At 43.6% G+C, this 21,464-nt stretch overlaps 1 protein-coding gene across 1 annotated transcript in view; it reads left to right on the forward strand.

The window, feature by feature from the left end:
- Positions 1 to 20,129: 20,129 nt before the first annotated feature.
- The window catches only part of LOC147465039 (uncharacterized), a 58,220-nt gene continuing 56,885 nt past the window's right edge, over positions 20,130 to 21,464 (forward strand). The window contains exon 1 of the mRNA XM_086517631.1: positions 20,130 to 20,395. Coding sequence (XP_086373757.1) covers positions 20,254 to 20,395 — 142 coding nt within the window. The 5' untranslated portion in view covers positions 20,130 to 20,253. The remainder of the gene's footprint in view (positions 20,396 to 21,464) is intronic.

The raw sequence follows: 21,464 nt of genomic DNA on the forward strand, positions 1-21,464 counted from the left end.
GAGAGGAGAGATAAATAAGTCTTCTTTGTCGACATAGATTTGGACATGAAGCCTCAACTTACCAACTAACGAAGGCTTGCTATCCCTTGAAAGCAGTTTCGGTAGTTACAGCATCTCCCATTTCGAAAGCTTGAATGCCCAACTTGGTGGCCAACTCCGTTGATATGAGTTGAGTAGAGCCAGGTTCAAAAAAACATGAAGGCATCATGCTCTCTTACCTTTCCCTAAGCATAGGAGAGAGCTAAACCTTTGCAATGAGCATCCTCTTTGGAGCTTCCATGGTGGAGGCTCTAGGAGTCTCATTGCGAGCATTTCTATTGGGGCAAGAACTATAGCCATGTCCTTGCTCCCCACACTTAAAACACTTATGGTCCTTGCGAAAAGCTTCAAGAACTTCAGGAGAGAGTTTTTTAACCTTTGTAAACTCCCTTCTCCTTGGACCGATTGTTGTTGTGTTCGTTGTTGCAACTGCCTTGGGCAGAGTTTTGGGCATTGGTTTTCCCATGTGCGTCATTTTTGTCTTTGTTTTCAATTGGCTTGACATTGCGTCTAACCCCTTGTTGGAAATTGATGCACAAAGGAACCATGGTGTGGTGGATTACTTTGGTGATAGAACCTGGCCGTTGAGAGTTGACACACTCAGCCATCTCTTCAGATAATCCCGCACAAAACTATTGCTTTTGCTCGGCAAAGTCAGTAGACTTGAGATGTAAGTCCCAAAACTTGTCTATGTATTTGTGGATAGACTCATGAGAGAGAAGCTTCAAACTGTGCCATTTGGTAATCACTTTGTCCTTTGCATCACTTGCAAGTAATTGCTTCATAATGAAAACTCATAGAGTTTTCCATGTCTTTGGGGCTTCGCCGTTGCCATGAAGGCTAGCCCACCATTGACGAGCCAATTTTTGGAAGTACATAGCTACGTGGTGTAGCTTGGAGGACTCCGTAAATTTGGATTACAATGAGAATTCAAATGCTTCCAAGCGACTAATAAAGTTTCTCGAACTGACTCCCCTTCCTCTCATTGGGCTTTCTAGAGCTGAGATGCTACACCCCAAAGCACTCCTTCTCATATATACTCCTTTAGGAACAATCTTCAAAGAGTAGGGTAAATTGTTTTCTCTTCCATCCTTAAGGTCATATACCAATCCCCAGCCTTCCCACTCAAAGTCAGGCTTAAAACATTGTTCTTATGTAGTTCGTTGTGTTCTCCTAGGAAATCACATATTTGTTCAAATACTTCGATATGATTTCTAGCATCCTCGTCTCCACTGTATTTTTGTGTGAGCTTGGCCACTTGTAATGCCTTACTTCTAGGCTCTCTATCAGGCATGTTACGCATATTTTCAAGAATAGATCGATCTGTAGCTTGGACAAATGTTGCCAAGTCACCCAAGTGAGTAGGTATAGAGGGGACATGCGCTCTCGGGAATGCAAGTGGAATGGGAGTTGGCATCGGGTTAGGCATGCGGGTGATCCTCGGGTCCCAATCTGGGTACGATGTTGTTCCATGTGGTGGCCCAAAGTTCATATGTGTGGCCCTAGGCATAGCGGACATAGGATATGACATGTTAATACTAGCTAGTATGGCCCCACTAGAATGAGTACTTGGATAGGGTGGTTGTGGAGTGTAGGCTGTCAAGACAATCGGGGGTGTAGGAGCTACATGGGTATGAGGGCCCATAGGTACATATGATTGAGGTACACTTGTAGGTATTTTTGTGGGCATTGTGCTACTATGTAGCGGTGCTTTACTCACGAGTGAGGTCCAAGGTGTACTTTTTGGTGGGACATGCATAGTAGCCGTAGATTCTTCGAGGGAAATATGAGCTAAATTTGGGAATGTAAAACTATTTCTTGTGGGTTCAGAGGGTATTGAGACTCCAGGCGAAACAACATATGAAGGATAAATGGCACTCACTGAGGGAGTCTCCATTTGTATAGGGTTGGTCATTTGGCCTTTCCCATATCCAAGAATCTCATAGGGCCCATTGAAGGAATGTTAAATCCGTGGTTTTGTCTCCCTAATTGGATGGCACCATGGTTGACATAACAGATCATCCGTTTGCTGCTCCTTTAAACTTGTGGCCCCAAATGTGGATTGTACCACCTCTAACCACCCCACAGGGTATGTGCAACCTATGTACAGGTCGGTCAATGTCTCAATTTGTAGGTCATACTCCCAATTTTTTGTAAGAAATATACCCTATAAGCTTGGCATGTTGGAGGTTTCCCTTGAAGTGGAAGCATTATGGCTCCCCATCACATGACCCTCCGTGACTGCTATCTTCGGAGCACTGGGTTGCTTGACTCACATGGTTGTTGTCATAGGGGTCTTTGCTTTCATGGCTTGCCTTTGTTCTAGCATTCGTAGGTTCTCAATTTTCCTCTCCCTTGTTGTGTGCATATATCGTTCACTCTCTTGCACTTTGGCAAGACTCTTACCATCGGGTAGTAGAACCTCAGGGGGTGATGAGTCGGTAGGGTCTTTAATGAGCGGAGTGGGTAGGATGTCAACATGGGAACCCTCGGGGAGTACAAGGTCTACATGAGAAGTGAAAGGAAAATCTCCCTCCCCATTGCCCTTGTTCACTTCACTAGTTGTGGGCTCCAAATGGGTGGCTTGACTAAAGGTCTTAATTAAGCGGCTAAACATGCTGGACCCGTGCTATGGGGCAAAGACATGCATGTTTTGACTTGACATTTCAGCAGGATATCCCTCCATTATGTCGTAGTCAGAGGAAGAGTCACAAGATGCGATGTGAGGGTCTTGAGTTGCACTACCTTTGGTTCTAGTCGAAGGCCCAGAACCTGACGTGGGTGGATAATGGATTCCTGTGCAATTCGCGGCACTCTCTAATAGATCCGTACTCTATCACTCGTCCAGAGCGCAAATACATGTGAAGCGCGTATCCCAAAAGTGTTGAGTGACAAGTACTCTAAGAGGTCTCGCCACTAGACATTTTGGTCCTTTTACTTGGTTTTTTGTAATTTTTTTATTTAATTTGTTTTAAACCCCTTTTTATGTGCGTGAGACGGAATAGGTCATGTGATAGCTTGAAACAAGCGTATCATTCAGAGGAATTTGTCGTGCTTTATAGCACACAAGTCGGCTACCAAAAACTCTCGTGACCCCCAAAATGGTCGCATTCTAGTTGGGCGTGTAGGAGAAAAGGGAAAAGTCCAATGAAGCTGGTGGAAGGAAAGGGTGAAGCCTAAATCCCACGTGCATCCTTTTGACCTTTAGACTTGGGGTATATATATAGTATGAGGTACTCTATTCCTTTGTGGAGCTTGGCAGGGAAACGGACAGAGTCGCGTATAGACATGGCGAAGAGAGAGAGAGAGAGAGAGAGAGAGAGAGAGAGAGAGAGAGAGAGAGAGAGACAAAACTGTACAATGTAAAGAGAGTTTTCATTATATTTTGATGAGCCTTATAAAGGCATTTACAAGAGTTCACACCCAAGTGACCGCCCAAGTTGGGCTGACCCCAACAATCGCCCCCTTCAACCAACCTTTGACATAAGCTTATTCACAACATCCCCTAGAACTAGACTCGCCACTCTCATGACACATAGAGTTTTAGGTTTACTCTCAACCAAGGGTTTTAGGTGTACCCATAACCGGACGCTACCAAGAGAGCCTCCCCGTCTCCTAGGTGGAGGTAGTCGTAGCCGTCAAAACACGGAGTTTTTTATTTACTCCCAAACCCTAGAGTTTTTGGATAACTCTAGCTAACCTTGGGTTTAGGTTTACCCAGTAATCTCATGAGAGCGTGGTTTTACAAAATGGGGCTAGACAAGGGAAGGTCTTACCGCCACTGACACATACGTGGCAGTGTTTAATCTCGTTAGTAAAGAATCTAAGTGATATACGTCTTGAGAAAAAAATATCATCATACTCATGAATACGGATATAGGGTTCAATGCCAGGGGTTCAATTGACATATACATCAATATGGTTTGGAATACATCGCTTCATCATTTGTGCTTCAGCATTGTGGTCGTTAAATGTTGCTTTGTGTAAACAATCTCTTAAATAAAAGGTCATTTTGATGAAAAATAATAGTAATATAAAAAAGTTTTGTGATAATGCGTGAGAAATATAATTCGCTGGCAAAGCAACAATTTGTCAATGCCTTCGTCATCACTGATGTGTGTATGTGCCTCATCGCTACCGTCTGCACGCATGCCGCAGTTTCTACCTGTTGCTGTCGTGGCTCTTGCACCACATCAACATCCTGTGCATCTGCTCACCGCTTAGCTCCCTCATCGATGCCATCTGCCGATGGGTCCAGCTTTAACTTCTTTAACAAGTGTTTGTGTGTGGGCACAGGGCATCGCTGCCGTCTGCAGCTCGTAGCTTGTAGGCTCCATCTCCTTGCCCTTGGAGGGCTCAGTGACCCTAGCACGACTCTTTTTGCCCAAGCACGGAGCCCCCCTTCTGACACCATGCGAGCTCACTGTAGAGCTCCCTCTTGCCTGTCGGTCGGCCACCACCTCTCAGTTGGTTACCCGAGGTGGGACGCCTGCGAGCTCGGTTCCTGCAGAGCTCCTTTGAGGCTTAAGTGACTGCCGGTCTGGTTCAAACCCCCGTGAAGCTCACCAGCAAGGCGACCCGTGTTGGCCACTACTCGCCCCTCTGCAGTGCTCTCAAAGCCCTCACTCATCGCGTGCTGCTGCTGTCCCTCTCTATCACTGGATCCGGGCCTGAGCCTCATGCCTCCAATTCGCCATCTCTGGTTTTGCCTGCTCAGCCCCCGGGCTGTTTCCCTCGTCTGCCACTACCTGCTCGTTTCTCTGCTATAGCCAAGGTTGATTATGCGCCCCCGCCCCCGCGCCCCGCCCCCCCGTATTCTCACGGGCCTTTGGCCGATCGAGCTCCCGACTGAGGCTACGTTGCTGGCTGCCTCTACACCAAGCTTTGCACCGACTCTCGCCTTCTGCAAGCATCTCTTCAAACCTTTACAACCATTTCTCTATTGCAATCTCCTTGGGATGAGGCCTTTGCTCTGATACCACTTGTGGAGCTTGGGACGGAAGCAGACAGAGTTGCATATAGACATGGCGAGAGAGAGAGAGAGAGAGAGAGAGAGAGAGAGAGAAAACTGTACTATGTAAAGAGAGTTTTCATTAGATTTTGATGAGCCTTATAAAAGCATTAACAAGAGTTTACACCCTGACCGCCCAAGTTGGGCTGACCCCAACATCCTTCACTTGAAAAGAAGCTATGGAGGTCTCCTCTTCCTATATATATATATATATCAAAGACCGAGATCGAGGCCGAGGCCGGGGTCGAGAGAATGATCCCGATCATTCTTTTAGTGAACGGTTTATCTCTATAGATATATATATTAACTTCAAAAACTATCTGAAGAAGAAGCCGCCGTGCCGCCACTCATCCTTCTTTGTGTCGTCATGCTTGCCGATGCTCGGTCTCTCTCTCTCTCTCTCTCTCTCTCTCTCTCTCTCTCTCACACACACACACACACACACACACACACACACACACACACACACAAGAAGAGGTGAAGCAAGAGCAAAGCCTACACGTTGAGAATGTTTGAAAACCCTAGTTTACAGCCTTATCTAGGGCTTGCCGTCTTTTTCACATATGAACACCCATATTTTGTCAATCACTTCTAAATGGGTCTAGTGTGTCTTTCATCGATGATCACTAGCCTTTTACTATAAAGCTCTTAGACTGACAAGCCAAGCCCATGACTAAACATATGCACTAAAGAATGATGGTGGCATCATGGGTTAACAGAAGTGAAGCAAACTTTCATAAGAGTTGATCAGTGTTCAAGGAATCTCTACTACTTAATGTTTGGAACCAAGTCAACGCCGTTCCTTCCAATGTTAAACCAAATCCCTCGTATTGTGTTAAAAAATCCGCTACTTGTTTAGCACCTATTAAGACTTGCTTAAAAATGGAAACATGTGGGTATGGATCTCCCAATCCACTGTACTTCTTTGGCAGGCACTTAGCCACTTGAGAAGGTTGCATTCTTCAAGTCTTTGCTAGGTTCTCCTACCATTATATGTCTCGTCTCGTATCCACTAACACATGCTCTGGAAGGAGTGTGGTCAATCGCTCTTCCTTCGGGTATTATGTCTCTACTTTTGGTTCTGATATCCGGCACCCCCTTGTTGAAAGTTGTGTCTAGGATATGACTACCACAATATGTAGACATAGGAACCCAAGAATCTAGGGATCCCATTGGTTTCAGCTCAAAACAATGTGGTCTACTAAATGAATCTTTCACATGATATTTCAGAGGACTCACTCTTAACACCATATCAGATAGTTTGAGACTTTAGAGCCACTTTGGGAATCACCAATGTCTTAAAAGTTTGGCCATTTGGATAAATCTCAAACTATTTTTTTAAGACCAAAGCCTTCAAGGTAGTACTTGAAAAAATCTTTCGAGCCATTCTCTCAAAACTTTGGCTGAGATTTGACCGTGGTCAAATCTTAAGCTCTTTCTAAAAGTAGGAATTGGCGAATTCATAAATTTACTATTATGGTGTTTCTTATAGTTTTTGGTCGTGTTGTTTCTGTGACTGTAGGTTTGTGCATGCTAGGGGTAACATAGTACTGATGGAGTGGTCTCCCAAAGTAAGTATATCCCTCAAGCTCATTACCTCTCAGTAATGAATACTTCCAACCATACTTGTCTAGCATGATTATGTGTGTATATCTCTCAACTTCAAACGTAAATACGTACAAGCATTCCTGCTCCGTTAGCTCCCTCACATTGGGCTCCTCACACCTGTATTATCATACTCATATAAGCCCACATGCGTGTTTTCAATGTTGACACATGTAGCCACATTTACTTGTCTAAGCTTGGCATTAGGAATGTGTAGCTTCGGTGGCTTCTCCTTAGGCTCTACATCAGCCTTTTCTTTCATGCATGTTAATCCCTACTTGTCTACAATAAAAGGATTAAGCACAACTATATACATGTTATCCTCTTTATCAAAATATTGATCGCCGCTGTAATCTACGGGCACTACGAGTTTAAGCTCACTAGGCCTCTCATCAATTTTAACACAGTAACAATCCATACCGTCTTTATAGATTTGAGCACCATGCTCATTTTCAAACTGATATTGCATGTGCAAAAGTTTTAGGTTTGGTGTAGGTTGAGATGATCTCGCTCCCATTTTGGTTTCTTCTTTGAAACTCACACTTTTGAATCCAACTTTTGACACAAACTCCTATCTTGCTTTCAAAATCACAATCCAACTCCAAATTGAATTTTGAAAACACCATTATGCTCGCAAGGACTAGTGCTAACCCTGGTATCAATCTGGGTAGTTTCTGTGACCCATGTACACCAGTGTCAGAATCACTTGCTTGCCTGTCTTTGAGAGGTGGGACTTCTTCCCGTTGGTTGCTAGATGAGGATGCAATTTTCCACTTCAGGTGCAGGAGATGTTTTCTTGTCATTACCCAGTGATGGATCATATACCTATAACATGTGCAATATGTTCCTTAGCTAAGACAAAGTTTGATCTTAGTGAGATAGTTAGCAGATTGTGAATGTCAAATACTGCTTACAGAGTGGTCTTTCCAGATGCATTGCAGATCACTAGTGATTGCCAAGGGATCTCAGAGTGGCTTGATATATTCTATGCATGTATCAGAGGCACAAGATGGCATAGCCTTGATTTTATTGTTGGCATGTGATAAGCGAGAGATGAGACGTGTCTGCTTTGCTAGTGAGCTCCACCATGCTCATGAGATGGAGCATGTAGTTGTGGGAAACATGTCAAAAGATTCTATAGAGACAAAGGTAGTATGACAATGCTCTTGTGAGACATAGTACGTGTCATTGGAGTCTATGCAGATAGAGGTAGAGCGGGTCTACTCCTAGAGACAAAGGTAGAGATGATAGACATGGATTTCTTTTATATGCTCATGCTAGAGGCTGATGAGTTGATGCAAGACACCTATGGATGAGAGGGATGCAGCCATCCCAGTGTCAATAAAGACACATCCATACGTGGTGAGTAGTCTTGATGATGTAAGGAAGGCAGATAGCATTGAGGAGGCTAGAACAACCAATTTTGTGCATCTTTCAGTAGCATTTGCGAATCTCATGTATGACCTACTAGTGTTGAAGCCCAACCTAGCGGCTATAGTTGGAGAATTTGCAGCAGTGATTGTCAATCACATGATGATTAACACTAGCATGATGCAATGTGGAGCTATGTAGACCATACATAGATTTTTGCAAGATTTTCACTCAGGATCTAGCATGGATATGCACGCTTGTCTATCACTAGAGTCAATACAATATCATGTAGATCGAGTGAGCGATCCAGTGGGCATAGATTGACAGTCTCTCACCTATTTTCTTGTACATACTAGTAGTTTATCTAATAGGACCCACTTGCCAGCACATTGGAAGCATGTGTCTTGCCTTAGGGCAGACGTCCACCAATGTTCGCCGCCCACTGACCTCACTAACCCACTCACTTATTCTTTATGTACATAGAAGAAAGGAGTAAGTACTACTTTAGGCCACTCTACTCCACCCCACTCTGTGCTCTCTCTCTCTCTCTCTCTCTCTCTCTCTCTCTCTCTCTCTCATCCACTCAATTATTATTTATGTACATAGAAGCATAAGGATTGAGTGTTGCTTTAGGCCACTCTACTCCACCCCACTCTGTGTTCTCTCTCTCTCTCTCTCTCTCTCTCTCTCTCTCTCTCTCTCTCTCTCTCTCTCTCTCTCTCTCTCTCTCTCTCTGCAAACACATTGCATTCGCGCATGCCTTGACCTACACATGGGATTTATAGAGTCTTAGTTGGAAGGTGGCTGGTGCTATGCTACTTGGCATCATGGAATTTGCATTCAATGTGATAAAATTGTTCAAGAAACCAATAAAATCGTATGAGGATCTCATTCAAGATAGTCATGACTACCGTTTCAAAAAACTGGTTAAAATACAAAACCAATTGTTGTTGATTTACTTAGAAATTCCACATAACACAAAAGGACCTTAGCTTCAAGTGTATCTTGATGCAAGAGCAACAACCTTGCCCCATATGTCTATAGCATCTCAGTGTTTCTAATGCATAGATGAATTTGGCAAGCCCATAACCTTGGATCTCAATTCTTATCATCGTATTCTTCCCATCTCATTCTTACTTCCCTCTACTTTGAGTTAGAAATAGGGGAAATCAAGAAGAGATAAATAGTGGTTACTTGCACCTACCTTGACTATTCTCAACCCCCTTTTTTAGAAGGTTTGGTGGACATTGGGTATCCCTTTTTGATATCTTGAGTAGTGTTGGAATTAAGGTTGCAAGGACGCACACATAGCTTGGAGAAGATGAAGAAGCTCAAGGCACACAACAGAGAGTGTATTGCTTAGTGCACAAATAGAAAGATGATTTAGCCATAGAGTGATGGGGTATATACAATGCATTGGGGGAAAAACCTTTTAGTGAGGGAAAAAATGCCTCAACATTCCTAAGTGTGCTCACACACATCACTACCACGTATATGATAACGAAATCCCCCTTGGAGTGATGCGGTAAATGAGAGCTGTCACATAGTGTATAGGGAAGTGACATCCCTAAGGACATGATCAATCCACAAAGGGAAGCAAGCCCAAATCTTTGCACAATGCTTCAAACTTCTCATGAGGCAATGCCTTTGTGAGCAAATCTACAAGGTTGCCTCGTGTTGGCACATAAGCCTAGCTGATCTCTCATGTTAAGAGTCTCTCCCTGACATAGGGATAATGAACCTCAATGTGCTTTGTGTGAGCATGCAATTTTGGGTTCCTCGCAACCGATAATGCGCTATGATTGTTAGTGTAGATGATGTTGGCCAGTGTCTTGTCAAACACCCAAATCATCCATTAGGCATCTAAGCAATACACACTCAACCATAACTATGAAGACTGCCCTATACTCAGCCTCACAACTAGAAGTGGCCAAAGTAGGTTGCTTCTTGCTCAACCATGATATGCATGAAGTGCCAAGTATGAAACAAAAACCACTTGTGGACACTCATGTGTCATAACAACCAGCCAAATTTGAATAAGAAAGAGCATGCAAATCTAGTAGCAATGATCCCCACTTAGGATAAAACGACCCAAGATGTAAAGTTCCACTCAAGTCATGAAAGATCCTTTTAATAGCATGCTAGGCTATGCATTCATCTGATGACTTGTGAGACTACAAATAGAACATCCCGTCTTGTATTGCATAAATAAATAAGGCATCTAACAGAATTCTGGAAGTCTGATAAAGAATGACATCCGCAAGATCTTCAGCATCATGAAGACTCAATTTCAAACCTATTCCATCGATTTACATAGTAGCATCTTTATGTATCTTGCTTAACACAAAGGAATACCTCCACCATATTACTTAAATTGTATGCCCAAGTAACAATGCAAAAGCCCGAAGTCTTTCATCTTAAATGTAGCATTCAATTCAACAATGTATGTCTCATTTGGGCTAGTAGTTAGCAAATCATCTACATACAAAATGACACTGAGATATAGATCACCCTCAAGTCTAGCATACAAAATGCTTTTAGTTGGATTGTTATGAAAGTCTTGTTTAACCAAATGAGTGTTACTTTCTCATACCAAGCATGAGGAGAATGCTGCAACCCATATAAAGCTTTCTTGCATTTGCACACTTTCTTCTCTTGTCCTTTCTTGACAAAGCTGTGAGATTGTGTTACATATAATTCCTCAAATATATCACCATTCAAGAAAGCTATAACAACTTTTGATTGATGCACATTCCATTCAAAGTGAACTACCAATGCACATAGAAAATGAACAGTAGTCATATGACAAGTGGGAGCAAAAGTCTCTTCAAAGTCAATGCCTCTTTGTTGTGCATAACCTTTTGCAACAAGTCTAGCCTTGTAGGCGATCAAACTCACCATTCACCTTACAATCCTTTTTTCCAACTCCTCACATATACATGTTGCCCATGACATCAAAAGGCTTGTATGATAATTTTTTAAACAATGGACTTGAAAGGCTCAGGCTATGAAGACTAATAAAAGGGTATCTACAAATTACCACTTAGAAATTTAATGATGTTCCATTTGTATTAACTTTACTCAATAGTGGGCACTAGCTCCCTGAGGGGGACTAGTGCCCCCTCAGAGCCACCTATATTACACCTAGGGGGCCTAGGGCCCCCTCAGAGCCACCTAGTGCTCCATAAGGGGGCCTAGTACCCCTCAAGAGACACCTATATTACACCTAGTGTAGGAAGGATGGAGGGCAATATCACACACATAATGACTGTATGAGAGATGCCTAGCTAAGAAAATGGATTAACCCTCTCACTAGCCTTAGGATCTCACACCTAGGGATACATCTTGGGGGGGGGGGGGGGGAATTGTAAGCGTGGATTATGCTAAATGGCTCATCATGAATAAAGATGTTTTTTTGAGGCAATTATGCATATGTAAGGGACTAAGCTAAAATTTTGTCCAAACCTCACAACGACATGGCATGTCACATGGATAAAAATGTCCCACCACTTGTATAGGAATATGGTGGGTTCTTTTTACACATCACTACGAGTGAATCACCCCCACAACCCCCACTCCTCTAACAAAAACAGTCGCCTACCTCCCCATACCTAGCTTGCACGATTTGGACCCACCCATAATATACTGCTTAAAGGTGTGTGTGTGTGTGTGTGTGGAATACATAGAGCCTACAAGTAGAAGATTTGCTACTTGACTCTTACTTCTCCAACATGAGCAATCCAAATATGGCTAATCAGGTTCCTCTATTCCCATAATCTAAGCTATGTTGACATCGATGACAACAAGTTTTACGAAACCCTGAGCAAACTTTTTTGAGCAAACAAAATACTGAGTGATCCATACATCTAATTAAGGAAAAAAATGAGTTAAAAACATGACTTTCCCACATTTTTACAAAAGGAAGATGGTGTATAGAACACAATTTCAATTAATGCTCATATTGCCATTGAAGAGATGTTGCAGGTTCATGACATGAAACCTAATTATCTAGCACCATGACATGACACAGAGCTCATGCACCATGGCTACACAATGAGAACTTCCCCTCTCTCTCGGCACTCTCCCTCTCGCCGCCGCTCGCCACACACTCTCGCTCTCTCTCCTCTCACCCGCCTTGCGTGCCTGTCGATGCCCTTGTGTTGCTGATCCACTGCTATAACACGCCCCTCACTACAGTCTACTACCATGGCACCCAACTCCATCTCTCCCTCTCTACCAGTTGTTGTCACCGTCGACTACCACCAACGTCACCAATTATAGCGATGCCAACGATCGTCGTTCGTCGCCTGCTAGATGTCGCTGCCAACACTGCCACTACTTGCCACCGCCACCGTCATCGCCACCTTTGCCAATACTTCCCTCTCTCTTCTGTGTATCCATAGAGAACTAATTAATGCAAAAGCTTCAAAGTGCTAAGCTAAACTAAGGGTTCTTCATGTGTGTGCGCAACAAGGAGTTTTTCCAAGGAGATTTATCCACAAGCAAAGTTCGGCTATGAAATACACAACGACATAGCAATACAAAGAAGAAGCTCTTGGCAGGCCGAATCCCACACTGGATACTACGACACATCGTCGCTCTAAAAAAAGGAGGGTGACTATTTTCCCCATTGCTCATTACTTAGCGTTTCTTTGCAAATCTCCATTGTTTTGTTTTTCTCCCACACTTAATTTGCTATAAAATAAAATAAAAAAATGTATGCCCATCGTAATGTATCCCTACCACCCTCTAGTTCTATGGGTTGCGGGCTTAACCTTGACCGAGTTGTCATGCCATCGATGCTAGGTTCTCTCTCGTTTAGAAGTGTGCTCGCTAGTGACCCACAAATGCCCTCCAATGTTCATAGGCCCCGCCCTTGGACTCGGCGCGCCTATAGAGGCCGCCAACCCGAATGAGCCTCCTCTGTGGACGATGACCCACACTTTATGGAGATCGACATCGCTCAGGGGGATGATGATGATGAGAACTATGACCTAGCTGACCCCAACATCCTGATAGAGGCAGAGTTCTCTAGTGGGATGTTAATTTTAACACAAAATTGACCACCTAGAGAAGGTCCACCTAGAGAAGGTCCACCTAGAGAAGGTCTACACTGATGTAGTCATGTTGTTACACAGCATATCCATGCGCCTAGATGCATTGATAACTGCTTTGGTAGGCTCTCCTATTCCTCATAGTAGGAGGACTCTCGTGGCGTGAGTGAGGGTAGACTTGTCCATAGTCACGGGAGTCTAGAGGCCGACTTGCCTACGGGGCCGTCCACAGAGACATCCTCGTTCATACTCAAGGACTTCAAATTGCTTAGCTTTGGAGGTGATGAAAGAGAGCGGAACAAAGATTTAGCGAATATGTTCCTAGGGAATGATCGGACATTCATGCGCTACAAAAACAAGTAGGGGCTAGCCTCTTGTTGACTAGAAAGGCATACAAGTTGTGGATGAATTTGACTACTCATCCTACCACTTGGGCGGAGTTCAAAATGATGTTTTGAAAGGAATTCTTCCGAGGCAACAAAGAAGAGAGAAATTGTGAGTATGGGATAAGTTCTCAATGGAGAACAAGTCCCTAACTCAGCACATCTCAGACTATAGAGAGATAATACTCAAGTTGAAAGGGATCGATGCATTCTAGATGCTGCGAGGCTTCAAAAGAGGCCTCACAAATGTTTAAATTGAGTACTTTGAGCCTCTTCAGCTGAAAGACTTATCCAAGGCAATCAAATATGTACAAATTTATGATGACATAAAGTGCCGTGGTGCGCAAGATGGGTAGGTAGGGCTAGAGATAAAGAGAAAAAGGGATTGAGGTTTAAAGTAAAGGGTTCCGTCGTGAGAGGCAAGGAGAGAGGATGGACTGAGGGATTCAGGGTGGTCGTTGGACTAAAAAACCACAACCATTTAAAAAGAAAAGAGAGTCTGAAATCCATAAAAAAGAGAACTATGTTAAAGCGAGAAAGGAAAACCGTTCCTTTAGCTATTATGAGGTAGGGCACACCAAGAGTGAGTGTCTTAAACTTAAAGCTAGTACTAGTGACAATGAGCCCAAGAGAGATGGCATATCCTCTAGGAAATTTCATATGGTGCAGAGACTTCCTCTCAGTTTTGAATAGTTCATGGAGGTGACTGTGTGCCATTGTCATGAGCGTCATGCTTTCTCGGTGACACCAGCTAAGCAGCAGCTTAGTGTGGGCTCTCATGACATGGTGCACATGTATGGCACCGTAGGTGGTAGTAGAGTCACTATTTTCATAGACAATGGAGTTAGCCATTTAAAAAGAAAAGAGAGTCTGAAATCCATAAAAAAGATAATTATGTTAAAGCGAGAAAGAAAAATCATTGCTTTAGCTGCAATGAGGTAGGGCACACCAAGAATGAGTATCCAATACTTTGAGCTACTACTAGTGGCAATGAGCCCAAGAGAGATGGTACATCCTATAGGCAATTGCATATGGTGCAGAGGCTTCCTCACAGTTTTGACTAGTTCATGGAGATGACTATGTGCCACTGTCATGAGTGTCATGCTTGTTCGGTGGCATTAGCTTATGCAGAGCCTAACGTAGGCTCTCATGCATGGTGTGCATGTATGGCACTGTAGGTGGTAGTAGAGTCATTATTTTCGTAGACGATGGAGTTAGCCATAACTTCTTGAATTACTTGTTAGTTAAGAAGTTAAGGTTGATTGAGACCGTGAGCGATCATGAGTATATCATTGGGTTGGCCAATGGTTATGATAAGACGGTATGGTATACCGTAGTCTTGGGAGTTCCATTAGCCATGCAGGATTATGAGGCTTCGCTCGACTTTCTCGTCATGCACTTGGCTAGAGAAAATGTATACCTATGTAGGGAGTGACTGTACAGCCTAGGTCCCAATCTAGTTTGGAGTTATTTGTGGAACATGCTATAGTTTGAATAGGATGGTAGGGTCATCACCCTAGAGGGTGACCGTAGTGTCCCCTCTACCTCTCTCACTTCTTTCGTGGAGCCACATAGAGCAGTCCGCAGAGGCCATCTAGCAAAGATATTTTCTTGTTACCTTCTTTTAACTTCTGCTATTGAAAATAAAAGTAATAAATTTTGTAGTTAAAACTTTAGGTAATGTTTGTATAGACAAGCACAGTAAAAAAGATAGGCTTGAACGAAACCCAATGTTTGAGAACCTTGTGTGGCATGCGTGCGATTCTAAGACGAAAAAATCCAAGGCAAAAGAGACCCTTAAGAAAAAGTATGTAGATGCTTTAATGAATTTATTAGAGGGGTCTCAAGATGTATTTCCTGGTGATTTACTGAATGACTTGCCGCCATCTCAGAAAGCATACCATGGCGTCGATTTTATGCCAAGTATGAAACCTATAAGTAAACTTGCTTATAGATTATGCCACTCCAAGGCACCAGAAGCGGAAAAACATTTAATGGAATACTTGAACAATGGCTTTATGAGGCCTAGTTCTAGTTTGTGGGCATCATCTATTCTTCTGGTAAAGAAGAAGGATGGATCTATGCGAATGTGCGTAGATTATAGAGCTCTTAATCAAATAACAATTAAGAACAAATATCCAATGCCGTGTATGGATAAGTTGTCTGATCAACTCTTTGGGCCAAATTATTTTTCAAAGATAGACATGAGATCCAATTATCATCACCTTAAATTAGACTAGAAGATGTTGCGAAGGCAACATTCAAGACACGTTTTGGACAATTTGCATTTTTTATTGTGCCATTTGGGCTAACCAATGCACCAAGCATTTATGATGATTATGGACAGTATTTTGCGTCCATACTTATAAAAATTTGTAGTAGTTTTCCTAGATAACATACTAGTCTACATCAAATCTCAAAAAGAACACTTAGATCATTTAGTGTTTGAATTATTGAGAAAAAATAAACTATTTCAAAGGAAGGCAAATGTGATTTTTTTGAGAATGAGATTCATTATCTTGGTCACATTATATCTGCTGTAGAGAGAACGCGGGATGGAGCTTGAAAGAGTAGAAGCTATTCTGAGGTCGCCAGCACCAAGAAATCTCGAAGAACTGCAAATTTTTCTTGTATTTTGGGGTTCTATGGACATTATGTGAAGGAGTACATGAAGATTGTAGCCCTGTTGACGGACTAGTTGAGATAAAAAAGTCCCGAGGGATTCATTCTATATACAAAACGGGACGCCACCTGCGAGCGGACAAATTTGATAAAACCCCTATATACGAATCATTTTAGGGAATATGACCCCCCTTTCTACGCTTATACGACAATCAATTAAGAAAACTATCATACCCCTATCTTACATATAAAATTTAGGTCTCACATTATCTAACTGAGTAAAAATAGTCAAAGAGTGTATAGCATAGTGACTGGAAACGTACTAAGGAACCACTTCTATTGATAACTAGATGTACCCTCAATGTGTCTTAGTTTAAATTTCAAACTATGTGCAATTAGCCTACACTCTGGCTACTCATCCAATTTTGACTCATGCAAAGCTAGTGTAAATCAATGCTTGAACTGCTCCAAATCAGCCCTTATCTATGACCGGATTGATGCAAAATTTGATGTGTGTCCTGATAAAAACACTTTCCCAAAATTTCTCCGAGTTCTATTTTACACCGGTGACCAATCATTACAAGTAATCAACTCGGGTCAGGCCCCCCCCCCCCCCCCCCCCCCCCCCCCCCCCCCAACCCCCCCATAAATATGATACCCCCTCCCTTATTTTTAAGCTTGGGAGATAAATTATTAGGGGCCTATCCCTAACTTATACGCTTATGCAACTTGTAAATAAACCCCCCTCCCCTGCACTTACGTGGTGCGGTAAGTTTTCCATGGTGAATCCCGCGAGAAAAAAGTAAAACTATAAGTTGTGGGAAGCCCAATAGAAAATCTTTGAGAAGCTTTATGTGGCTATAGCAGTTGCACCTACACTGACTATAGTTGATTTGAATGAGGCGTTTGTCTTGGAGACAGACACAAGTAATGAAGACATTGGATTTGCACTTCTGCAAAGGGGACACAAGTAATGAAGCCATTGGATCCGTACTTAAAAAGTGAAGACACTATTTAGATGGTGCCACTTTTGAGGTCCGGACAGACAATGAAAGTTTGAAATGGATTTCAAGTTAGAAATTGAATGAACGAAAAGCTCGGTGCATTATAAGAGAGGTAAATATAACATAGTGGTGAATGCACTTAGTCACATGCCACAAATTAATGAATTAATCTTCACAGTCTTCAAAAACGAATTCTTCAAGTCATTATGTGGCTTATGTGAGCACGATCCATATTTTACAAGGGTCTGATGCAATGTATGTGATCACACCATCTCACAGACGCGACCACCTTCCTCGTGGGCATGGAGTGCTAGTCTGAAGCAATTGGCCGCAGTTGTGACAAGTAGCGGAGTGAGAGCTAGTCCGAAGAGACTAACCAAGTCTCGGGGTATATTTTGGAGTCGGAGAGCTCTGACATAGGCCCTTTATCGCCTTTGATGGTTACGGCTTCAAGGGGGTTGATAAACTTCGTTAGGGAGAGAAGTATGCTAACTACTCCATTGACAACGTGTACTTACTCTACTCCATCGACAACGGGTACTTACTCTACTCCATTGACAACGCGTACTTGCAAGAAAAAATCATTGGCCTAGTTTATTTAGGGGCGTCCAAACTTATGCGCTACAAATGTATTAATTGTCAGGTAAAAACACATGAGCATCTCAAGGTTGGGGGCCTATTCCATCCTTTGGAGATTCCTAAAGGGAAATGGGAAAGCATTTCCATGGACTTCATTACCAGTTTTCCCAAGACTAGTTGAGGTAATGACTCAATGTAGGTGGTAGTGGAAAGGTTAACCAACATGGCAAAGTTTTTTGCCATGAAGGAAGTTCAATCGTCACTTTTTTCAAAAATCTTCAAAAAGCTAGATACTACTTTGAGTATAAGTACAACAGATCATCTACAGTCTCATGGTCAAACGGAAAGAGTTAGAGGACATGTTGTGTTCTTATATAAGGAAGAGTTAACCAAACCTAGAGGACAAGTTGAGTTCTTATGTAAGTAAGAAGCAATCTAATTGGGAAGATTTGGTAGTTTTCTTACAACAATTCCAAATATTCAGCAGGATTTACACCATTCATGTTGATGTATGGTTTTAGGCCGAGATCTCCTATGGTTGTAGGCTTAGACAGGGAGAAGATTCAATCTATCAAGGACTTCCTTGAAGATATGAATGATATGCTGAAGGAAGCAAAGGAAAGCATGTGTAGTGCACAAGATCATGTAAAGACGTATGATGACAAAGAACGAAGAAAGTTACCTTTGTAGAAGGTGACTTTGTATTCTTGAAGGTTCTTGTGAAGTCAAAAACCATGAAAATGTGAAAGTGCGATAAAATTTCTCTTAGATACTGTGGTCCCTTTAAAGTCCGTAAGAAGATTGAGAATGTTGCCTACACGCTTGAGTTACTCCAGAGTTCTCAAGTTCACCCTATCTTCCATGTTAGGAAACTAAAGAATTCAGTTTATGGATTGGAGAACGTAGTTTCTCCAGATTTTCATCAACTTAATAGAGCCATCAAAGATACCACATGATTTGGAAAGGATTTTACGGTATCGAGATCGACAAATCCATCAGAAAGTGTACTAGGAGATACTAGTTAAGTGGATAGATTTAGACGAAGAAGCGACAATTTGGGAACGTCGTAGTGCGATTGCTAAGAGATTTTCCCATGTTGTTTTTGAGGATGAAAACTCTTTATAAGGGGGGGGGGGGGGGGGGGGTAATGTCACATATACCTTGTGACGGATGGCCGATCGGATGACGGTCGGAACTGTGGCCGGAGCACCACGGCACGGTGCCATCTGAGGTTTAGTGGTGAGGATGCCCGTGTCGAAGTGCATGGGCGACGGGGCAAGTGTGGACGGCAAGCCACACACTATAAAGCCTGGGAATGGGAAGGCTTCCCTATTCTCCTCTAAGACTGGGTGGTGAGCTAGGTCGTCATCCTCCTAGGAGCATTGCCGAGCTATGGGTTTATAACAAAATACATATTACCTCTTAGATCCCCCTCCACCCAAAATCTCCTAACATCTTGTGTACGACCATAGGCCTTGAGCAAATTCTTGGAGACAATGGGTAGATGGAGCTGTAGATCTCCTCACCTTGGGCTAGTGCTTGTCAAGATCGTGTTGAAGAGCTTGGTGGTGTCTAGGTCTTAATAGTGCAACGATGGGATTTTTTTTGTTGGGAGCACTGGAAACAACAACTTAGTGTTGTCTTAAACATCTTAAGCAGAGCTTACAACTAGTGTGTGCCCTTCTGTTCGCATTTGGTGAAAACAAGACAAAGCTCTGCTGGCCAGTTTATGTAGAGCCAACAAGACTCCTTCGAGACTCTAATTTTAGAAAGAGACTAGTTCGCTAATAATAGATTGCTGAGAGGCTCTGTGTGTGTGTGTGTGTGTGTGTGTGTGTGTGTGAGAGAGAGAGAGAGAGAGAGAGAGAGAGAGAGAGAGAGAGAGAGAGAGAGAGAGAGAGAATCTCTTAGAATCTTAATTAAAAAAAGTATAAAATCGGATGGGGTTGTGACGCCCCAGAATCTGGGCGCGTCGCGGAGGGGGTGTTTTGTCTTCAAGGGCATGGCTCGGACGGGACCGGCTCAGGTCGGGGTGTTTCTTCAAGGGATCCTGGCGCGGACAGCATCGGCTTAGGAGGGCCCGGCTCGGACGGGACCGGCTCGGGTCGAGGTGTTGCTTCAAGGGGTCCTGGCGCGGACGGCACCGGCTCAGGAGGGCCCGGCTCGGACGGGACCGGCTCGGGTCGAATTGCCTTCACGGGGGCCCGGCTCGGACGGGGCCGGCTCGGGCGTGGTTACGTTCCATGGTTCGACGGCCGTTTGCGTTTCGCGGGTCTTGCGTTCCGGGTCCCTAGCCCCACGTAGCCTCAAGCTCCGCCGCACTCACGGAGGGTCATAGCGTGCCCCGGGGAACCTCGCGTGGAGTCTCCACGGTGCGCGAGTGCGTGGAGTGAGGCTAGCGTGTCTAGGTGGGGGGTCCCCTCCCGTGGCCGTTCTCGGGAGGCTCATACCCCTTATAGGGGTCCTACCTCGAATGGAGTTTGTGTACTGGCCTGGCCCTCCTGGCCGCCTGTTGGACGACCCAACCGTTCAGCAACCCGCTCTCTCGACTCTTCACGTTTGACCCTGTTGATGTGCCGTCGGCTATGGCGCCCAATTCGCCCACGCACAAGAGCCCACTTCGCTGGAAGCTTCCTGTTCTGGAAACTCCCGAGCTGGGCCGACTTGGTCCCGGCTTTGGCTATGGCATCGGTTGTGGGGTTGGCGCTGGCATCGGGCTTGTTGGAGGTTCTCTCTCTCTCTCTCTCTCTCTCTCTCTCTCTCTCTCTCTCTCTCTCTGCCTGTTCTTGAGTGTGACGGTCAATGAGGAGGTGTGTGTGAATTTGTAAGCGCAAGCGAGTGTCGAGGAAACCTTTGATCTCTGCAACACTCTCTCAGGGATTGCCAGCAATCGGAGAAATTGATATCTGACATTTTGATTATGGATGACTGCATTTAAAATAATGATCCTACACAAGAAAATTGTGTAAGAAGGGCCAGAGTGGTTGGGTCATGCCCCCCCGCCCCCCCCCCCCCCCCCCCCCCCCCCCCCCCCCCCCCCCCCCCCCCCACACCGGGCCCTCTTTCCCCTCAAAGAAGAGTAATTGCCCTCTATTACGCTGCAAAACAGTAAGAAAACCAGGAGTCAGTAGACATTGACTCCAGGCATACATGCCCTAACCATCACATACAAGACAAAATAATCTTGAAGCATGCACTAGCACGAATTACAATCAACAATTGACTATCTAATTCACACCTATCTCCATTGAGACCTCATACATAAATTGTGCACGAATCATATAGCCATGACATCCACGTCTTGTTGACCTCTCATAGATGTCTTGTTGACTAAATTCGTCATTATAACCATTGATATCACCTCTCGCATTAAACAGAGAAGAAATCAGCAGACATTCCACCTTGCATATGCTCAAACAATCATACAATTTGAGAGAGTAAACATCGAACAATCCAATCACACCGTAGTTCTAACCATAGAGGAGGAGAGAGAAAAACACAAGGAAAAAGCAGATGGAGAGAGAAGAAGAAGAAGAAGAAGAAGAAGAAGAAGAAGAAGAAGAGAATTTTAAACACAAGGAAAAGCAAATGGAGAGAGAAGAAAAAAAAGAAGAAGAAGAAGAAGAAGAAGGAGAGAATTTTAATGTCGTTGGAAACTATTCCAAGAGACCTTAAAGATCTATCCGACGAGGAGAGTTGAACTCAAGACTTGTTATTCAAGAGGGAAATGGCATAACCAATCTACCACACTTGGGTGATAGAAAGGTTATACCATTTTCCTTTTCTTATTAGCACA

This window comes from Adiantum capillus-veneris, chromosome 1 (assembly GCF_014529385.1).
Source record: "Adiantum capillus-veneris isolate H3 chromosome 1, ASM1452938v2, whole genome shotgun sequence".
Classification (NCBI taxonomy): domain Eukaryota; kingdom Viridiplantae; phylum Streptophyta; class Polypodiopsida; order Polypodiales; family Pteridaceae; genus Adiantum; species Adiantum capillus-veneris.